The following is an 8,209-nucleotide window of genomic DNA, read 5'->3' as shown; positions in this document are numbered from 1 at the left end:
ATCCTGAGGCAGAGGTAGGGGCCAGCACCCCGGCGGGACCTGAGGGGCCGTAGCCTTGGGAATTCCTCAGAGGCACCGCCTGGGGTCCAGTTCACACATCAGCTGCAGAAAGTTCCCTCAAGGTGTGCAAGTCAGAAGCTCCCCATACCCCACCACTGCCCCCATCCCCCGCCAGGCTTGGTATCCTCCCAGCCTCGGGAAGAACCAAGCCTGCTGGGCAAGGATGACAGATCCCTGAAGTCAGGCGGCAAACCCCGCTCCTCCTCTCACCACCTTCACGGCAATCCTGCTCCTCCTCTCACCACCTTGACGAAGGTGTGAAACATCCCTGAGGCTCAGCTTCCTCATCTGCAAAATGGGCCGGTTCCACTTATCAGTGCTGCCTTTCCGTGCCTGGCAGTGCACCCGCCGCGTGGAGGCTGCAGGGGCTGGGACAGGACGTGTGATCTGCATTGGGGTCGTAGAGGCAGCTTTTCAGGGCATCGTAGGTGTTTGCTGGTACATCGAGGGAGAAATTTTCTGGGAATCCATTGGATGTTAATTCTCTGCTGAAGACTGAGAGAGAAATCGGGAGATCAAAAACAACTACATAAGAAAACCAAACTTCCAGCCGGGGCGCTGCCGCTGGTCACTCGCCTTCACGCCTGGGTGGCTGCTGGCACAGTCTCCTCTGGGGGCTGTTTCCCATGGGGAGGGAGGTGCAGGGGGTCCTGTGAAGATTCTGAGCTGAGCACAAAGCAGCACAGAAGCCCCCTTTCTGCCCTCAGCCTGATGGGAGCCCCGGAGCAGCCTGGGGAGGCTTCGCCCCTACTTCACCCCGACCAGGTGCCTGATGCTGTCCGGTCCCAGGATAGCAGCCCTGGCCTCAGCACACTCACCAGTCCTGGGGGGGCCGTGGGAGGACACAGGAATCCCAGGTACGAAGCCAGGGAATGAAACAAAAATGGGTGATGTGAGGGGAGGGGTGGGGCAGGTTACAGGTTTCCGTGGGAGCCAACATCCCAGCCAGGCCTGAGCACTGGGCCGGAGTCAGCTCCACCAGCAACCGCCAGTTACAGCCTCTGTGTCCAGTCTGGAGAGTCCAGAGTGCAGGGCCTGGAGGGGGCTGAGGCACCAGTTTCCTGCCTAGAGGAGGGTGAGTGACAGCAGGCTTGAGCCCAGGCCCAGCTCAGAAGGTAAAACTGGAAGGACTGCCCACTGCCGGCCAGAGCCAAGGTCCAGGTAGACAGTAGGCCGCTCCCGGGTGCTGCAGAGGCGAGGGCAGCACAGGACTCCAAGAGCCCACAGAAAGTTCTATAAGCAGCCAGGGGCCTCTCCAGCCGACGCTTGGGCTCAGACTCCAGCCACATTCATAGAGAGGCAAAGCAGAATCCAAAAAAGTCTGTGCCAGGCAACGCGGTCAGGAGCGTCCTCTCTGCACACGGGGACACTCAGTGCGTGCCGACACCCACACATACATGGGCACTTTTCTGTTGTCCTCCTGGAATGCATTTAACCTTGCAGAGAGAGGCAAAGACTCCAAAAATTAAAAAGGAAGCAAGAGGAAGGAAGCAGGTTGAAGAGGAAACAAAGGTGAAAAATAGAATGGAGTGTGCCGAGGTTAGTAAATGTCTCAGCATTGTTAGAAAAGCCGGCTACGGTACTGCCTCTGAGCATCCCAGTAGCCAAAGTGAAGAGGGAAACCATATTTAGGCAATTCACAAGCAAAGACAAATAGGATACGGCGGGGGAGGAGTCCCCATCCCAAGACCTCAGACATCTCTCCCTTGGGGCTGCCCTGCACACTCACTCGCCGTTTCTATAGCATGGCAAAGTGTTAGTAACATTCTGAGTTGTGTTCACAGGTACCCCCATTTCACAGAGTTTGCAAAGGGAGTGTTCATACATTCAGTGCGAGTGTTCTATGAATGCCCCTGGCGTCTCAGAAGACCTGCCTTATTGCTCTTTCCTTATGAAAGAGGCCACAGCCTGGTGGGGCAGTACAGGAGCAGGTACTGAAGTTTCTGAAGTTCCTTTCTTCTCCTGGAAAGCAGGTCCCTCCAACAACTGGGGTCTCTGAATGACCCCCCCATCTTCCGGGCCTCTCTCCAGGAGGGTGTGGGCCAGCGCCATTTGCATAACCGTGTCCTGACCTTTGTCCCTTGGGCTGCTTCCTTCTCTACCAGTGACAACTCCTGTTTTCCTGCTGCTTCTCTGTGGATGAGGACTCAGAATCACAAATGCTAGTGGGCTGAGTGTTCAGACACAGAGGTAGTGTTTTGAGCGGAACACCCAAGTTATGGTTGGACCGAAACAGGATGCTCAGACTGCATCTTGTCACAAAGCCCTAGAGCTTTCTCATGATTGCCCGGGGCCATGTCAGACACAGACGGAAAAGGCATAAAGATCTAGGAAGTTGCCGGGCGCAGGGGCTCACGCCTGTAATTCCAGCACTTAGGGAGGCTGAGGCAGGCGGATCACCTGAGGTCAGGAGCTCGAGACCAGCCTGGCCAACATGGTGAAACCCTGTCTCTACTAAACATACAAGAATCAGCCAGGCATAGTGGTGCGCGCCTGTAGTCCCAGCTACTCGGGAGGCTGAGGCAGGAGAATCACTTGAACCTGGGAGGCGGAGGTTGCAGTGAGCCAAGGTGGCACCACTGCACTCCAGCCAGGGCAACAGAGCAAGACTCTGTCTCAGAAAACAACAACAACAACAACAAAAATCTAGGAAGCCGGTGTGCAGGGGCCCTGGTGCAGTCCCCTGGGCATCAGTCCCCCAAGCCACCCACGGAGCTGCCTTTGAGGGCGCTGTTGTCAGTTTCATCCAGGGTCTTTCCTGCAGGGAACGCCTTTCACCTGCAAAGTCCTTGGTTCACGTGGCCAATGCCCCCGCTGTTTCCTGCCTGGCCGTTCAGACATTGATGGCCCATTCATTCTCAAAGCAGCTTCAATGCTTGCCTAAGATGTCACCAAAGCTGTGTGCCTGTACGTTTTTTTGTTTTGTTTTTTTTGAGACAGAGTCTCGCCCTGTTGCCCAGGCTGGAGTGCAGTGGTGCGATCTCGGCTCACTGCAAGCTCTGCCTCCTGGGTTCACACCATTCTCCTGCCTCAGCCTCGCCGCCTGTACTTTAACTACAACACTGTGTTTAATCCTGAAGACAACACAAACCCTCCTGCTGCTGTCCAATTGCATTAGTTTTATTAGGAATTTGCTTTTAGGGAACAAAGGGGCTTATTTGTGTGTTTGTGCTCATCTCTCAGCAATCACAGAGCTGTCATTTTTATCTTTGTCGGTGACAATCGGATGTCAGAAATGATTGATCCACTAAGTTGTTGCTGATTTTAATTTGTTTACCATTGGGCAAACAGTACTATAAAAGCAGTTTGGAATTTTCCTGTCACTGAAAAAAAATGTAATGATTCCGTCCTTAGAGGGGGAACAGGTCCGGGGAGCCACAGCAGACCCTTGCCTGGGTTGCCCCCGTCCATCAGAGAGCCACCAGGGGGCCCTGGAGTCTGGAAGTTTCATTGCTCTGTTGAATCAGACAGGGTGGAAATGCCTGGTGTCATCACATTTAAAAACATTTTCACATGAAAATGTTTCACATGAAACCCACAAGTGGGAGGTGCCATTGGCTGGGAAGATATCTAAAGTGAACCACTGAGATGAGGAAACAGACACGTTATTTATTCTTTCAAGGCAGGCAACAGTAAAAGGTGAATGTGAGGGGAAAACACTTTATCTAATGTAACAGTGAGTCGCTTTTTTTGGTTTCTCGAATAAATAGTAATTAAATCATGTAAGCCGTGACAGCAAAATTGCTTGAAAAACCAATCCTCCCACCATAATTGCTTAGATACCCACATTTTTATAAATACTAGGTAACTTTATCTGTGGCTTTTATCAGCAGAATGTGACAAGGGCTGTGGGTGCGTCGTAATTTACCACGGCTGTAGGTGACAGTTGCAAAAGCACACATCTAAAAAATGCAGTAATGTGTCCAGATGAATCTGCGCCTCTGGAGGTGTCTTTTTCTGCAGCAGAATTAGAGATGGCCACGGTGCTGGAGCCGTGAAGGGAGGTTGGCATCCTGGTGCCTAGTAGTTAATGTTTTGGAAGCGAAGCAGTGCGCAGCACCCAGCGGTATCAGTAGACTGTCTGCCTTCAACTCTGTTTCCAGTTCACCAAGAAAGCACTTGGTGGGGCCAGGGTCTGCCCTGGCCATATCTGCCCAGCCCACCCCAAGGCCATTTGCAGGCATCAGGTCTGGCTTAGTAATAAAAAGGACCAGAAACACAGCAAAGCCGAGTTCTGCTGCCAGAATCCACCTGCCGTGGGGGAATGGTCCCCAGATGCCAGCTCTCTCTTGTTCATTCCTTGTACTTAGCCTTCTTGGGGCGGAAAAACAGGTCCATTAGGGGCTTCACAGTCTCCGCTGGCAGGAAGAAGATTTGCGTAGGCAAGACTGGGGGGAACTGAGGGAATAATTTTGAGGTGGAGAATACCCACCGTGCTGCTCGCAGACTCCAGTTGAATTCGGAGATAATAGCGGCAAGGGAAAAATGCATTTGCAGAAGGGAGTGCAGCTGTGTTGCAGACAGAATGGAAGCTTGGCGTTGCTTTTTTTTCCCCCTCCTTTTGTAAAGGCCTCTGGCTAATTCTCTAGGGGTTGAGATAAAACACACCACCTTCTCGGGAGGTGGAGAAATCAGTGCAAACCTCATGCCCCTGTTACCCATTGGGGGCCTGTAGGGCATCCTGCGTGGTTGCTGCCATTGTCACCACCCTTCTGCTGGCCAAGCCGATCCTGACTGTCTCCCCCTCCTCTTGCAGTCAAGTTCAGCAGCTGTGTGGGGACCAAGGGGACACAATATGAGACCAACAGCGTGGACTTCAAAGTTGGGGCAGACGGGACAGTCTTCGCCACCCGGGAGCTGCAGGTCCCCTCCGAGCAGGTGGCGTTCACGGTGACCGCATGGGACAGCCAGACGGCAGAGAAATGGGATGCTGTGGTGCGGCTGCTGGTGGCCCAGACCTCGTCCCCACACTCCGGACACAAGGTAAGGTGTGACCGCCTGGGTCTGCGCTGGAGTTTAGATGACCTAATGCCTCCTGCAGGCCCTGGGCAGAGCCTCCGCCAGGGCTCCCACAGGACAGACAGTCACCTCCTCCTCGGGCTGTGCCGCTCAGGCCATTGCCAACCGAGCACCCCTGCCCTCTGCACCGACCTGAGGCAGGGCCGTCACTGCGGGAAGGCCCCTGGGCAGGCGCACAGGCCCCACACTCAGGTTCAGACACTATGCCACGGTCTTGTCGCTCTTCATATGTTCTTGAACAAGGGGCCCCACATTTTCATTTCAAACTGGGCACTGCAAATTCTGGAATCCCTCCTGCCTCCCGAAGTTTGTAGTCCACCAGGCCCAGGGCGTTCTGAAGCCTGGAGGGATGAGAAGCAAGCGGAGAACATGTGGTTGGAAAGGAGCCAACCAGAGAGCAGGAGCGGGGACGAGGGGGGGATGGAGAGAATAAGAGAGAGGAAGACAGGTGAAGGGAGACAGGAAAGGAGAAGGAGAGAGAGGGATGGGGAGAAAGAAGAGAGGTGGAGAGAGACAGGAAAGGAGAGGGAGGGAGAGGAGAGAGAGAGAGAGGAGGGACAGAGGTGGAGGGAGAGAGAGAAGGAAAGGGAGGGAGAGGGAGAGAGAGAGAGAGAGAGACAGACAGCTTCACACAGACATAAACGTCTGCTGTTCAGGATCCCAGCTGCCCTCTGACTCTGCCTCCTTCTAACCCGGCTGCCTGGCTCACCCGGGTGACAGGGAGGGGCGCCTTCACCATCCCCTGTCCTGAGAGCTCCCTTTCATCCCGGCATATTCCAGCAATCCAGCACCAGGCCCCTGAACAACCTGTGTTCATCCCCAGTTCTAGCTGTCAGGTTCCCCGTGCCTGATGGGGAAGTGGCCAGGTCCCGTTCGCCTTGAGTGTCCTGGCATTGGTTGCAGCCACTGCACCAGCCTTAAGGTGTGGAGGCTGCTGAAGAAGCTGCAACCAGGCGGCTTGCGGGAGGGCACTAAGGAAGGCCAGCCTGCAGGTCCAGCTGCTGCAGCTGCCTTCCTAAGGGGCCCCAGTGGTGGAAAGAATGTGTGCCAACCCCTCCAGATCCCTCCAGTTAACATGAGGCCTCTATGGGGTCGTTTGAGGTACAGTGAGCAAAGGAAATCACCACGCAAGGCGGCGGCCACTAGCAATCATGGGCACTCCCTCAGAAAAGGGCCCTCGGGAAGTAAAGTGTTAAGCAGAGGCAAGCAGATTCCTTTCCGTGCGTTTCCCAGAACCTCATGACTCATGTGCTGTGTAAGCCTCTGAGTGGGACCCAGTCTGCAAGTTTCCCCAAACTGTCTGACCAAGGAACCCTTCTCCATGGACAGCTTGCAAGACAGGTGTGCCAAGGAACCCACTTTGGGAAGGGAGGGAACTGTGTCTTCTTCTGACTTGTTTCTTAGATGGAAGTGGAGGTGGTTGAGGTTAGAAAAGAGAAAGTGTGACTCAGGTGGACAGTCTTCACTGCATGATGAGCTGACCCCACGGGGGAAGGAGGTCTTGAGCGTCCTCCTGAGTGTGTTAAACCAGGCAGCAGAGCGCGCCTCTAACGGCAGTGGCCCCCAAATCATGAGCCCCACCTCTGAGTCCTGAAGAGTCTAGGACGGTGTATGTCATTTTCCTTCTTTCCTGAGTGATTATTACAAGTCACGCCCAGGTGAGCAAGGCAGGCCCTTGGACAGCCTGGGGACCCGGTCCCATGGGGGTCCCTTCCCTCCAGAGCTGTGCCGGGACACTGACAGGCAGGGACTTTCATCCCCATCATGCCTGTGACGTCCAAGCTGTCCCCAAGTCCCCGATTGTGAGCTGAGAGCAGAGCCCCTGAGAGCCTGTCGAAGGCCTCTGATAAAGGCTCTAATTGAAAATATAATGACACCTTTTCTTGGGCATGTTAATGAAGTGATTTCAGATTTAATCCCCTGATCCTCTGTGGATGGGGCAGGCCCAGCTGTGGTTGCTGCTAGACAGTCCCCGTGGGAATGCGCCTCGACCCACGCCAGGCTGGCGCAGGACGCACCCAACCAGCGGAGCAGGGGACACTGAATTCATGTCCCAGGCTCAGCGCACCCCGGGGAGCCCGGATGTTAAACCAGACAGCAGAGCGCGCCTCTAACAGCAGTGGCCCCCAAATCGTGAGCCCCACCTGTGAGTCCGGCGTAGTCGTTTTCATTCTTTCCGGAGTGATTATTACAAGCCACGCCCTGGTGAACAAGGCAGGCCCTAGGGCAGCCTGGGGACCCTGTCCCATGGGGGCCGTGGGGTCACTGTGGGGCACAGCCCTGAGTCCGTGAGACATGACTGTTGCAGGGCGCACTGGGCAGTCTCCGCAGCCCAGGAGACCCGGTCCTCCAGCGCTTTTGTTGCCAATGGTTCCTCTTCTGACTTTCTAGCACCCACTCAGACCTTGCCCCAGGTGGTGTAGGCTCGTCTAACCCTCTCCACATCCCTGGGAGTGGATGCTGTTACATCACGGATGAGGGTGCTGAGCATGTGACCACAGCCCTGTGCTGCATGGGAGAACTGATGTGTGGGGAAGGAGTAGAAAAGGACTTTGCAGGTATGGCAGAGCCCGGCATGGCGCAAGAGCAGCCACCCGGGGTGTGGGTGCATGGCAAGTCTTCTGCGACTTACTGGCTGGGTGTTTTGGGAGAATTCACCCAACTTTGAGATGAACTGCTCTGGAGAATGGGAGAGTAATGCTACCCACGTCCCAGCCAATGGAGGTCAGGAGGTGGAAAATAGCAGCACATATGGCTGTCATTGCCTGGTTCCAGGCTTCACAGTCCTGTGCTTATCACAGCTGCTGGGCCTCGCTAGGCGGCATGGGGGCAGGAGGAGGCAGGCAGGGAGTGGGGGTCACTGTGGGACGCTGGGCCAGCTGGTTGAAGTGCCCTTACAGAGCGTGATGCCAGCCTCTATAGATGATCGAGGTGACACCAGATTGCTGGTGTCCTGGCCGCCTGCCAGAAGCAACTGTGCATCTTCCACAGTGTGAACTGTCACCCAGGCCTTGAGCTGTGCCCATCTCCTTTCATATTCAACGTCCAGCACTCAGCCTCATGACTGGGCACATGAGAAGGGACAAGACATAGAAAGAACAATCGAAAGAAGTGGCAGATAAGGACCCAC

The 8,209-nt window shown here is 55.0% G+C and overlaps 1 protein-coding gene across 1 annotated transcript in view; it reads left to right on the top strand.

The window, feature by feature from the left end:
- The first annotated feature begins 2,945 nt into the window (after positions 1–2,945).
- Positions 2,946–8,209, top strand: part of CDH4 (cadherin 4) — a 197,013-nt gene continuing 191,749 nt past the window's right edge. The window contains exons 1-2 of the mRNA XM_058433264.1: positions 2,946–2,967; positions 4,817–5,043. Of these exons, the coding sequence (XP_058289247.1) occupies positions 2,946–2,967; positions 4,817–5,043 (249 nt within the window). The remainder of the gene's footprint in view (positions 2,968–4,816; positions 5,044–8,209) is intronic.

The sequence above is a fragment of the Hylobates moloch genome, unplaced genomic scaffold (genome assembly GCF_009828535.3).
Source record: "Hylobates moloch isolate HMO894 unplaced genomic scaffold, HMol_V3 SCAFFOLD_21, whole genome shotgun sequence".
NCBI classification, from domain to species: domain Eukaryota; kingdom Metazoa; phylum Chordata; class Mammalia; order Primates; family Hylobatidae; genus Hylobates; species Hylobates moloch.
The sequence above is the reverse complement of the archived record's forward strand: the minus strand, read 5'-3'. Positions and strand labels throughout refer to the sequence as shown.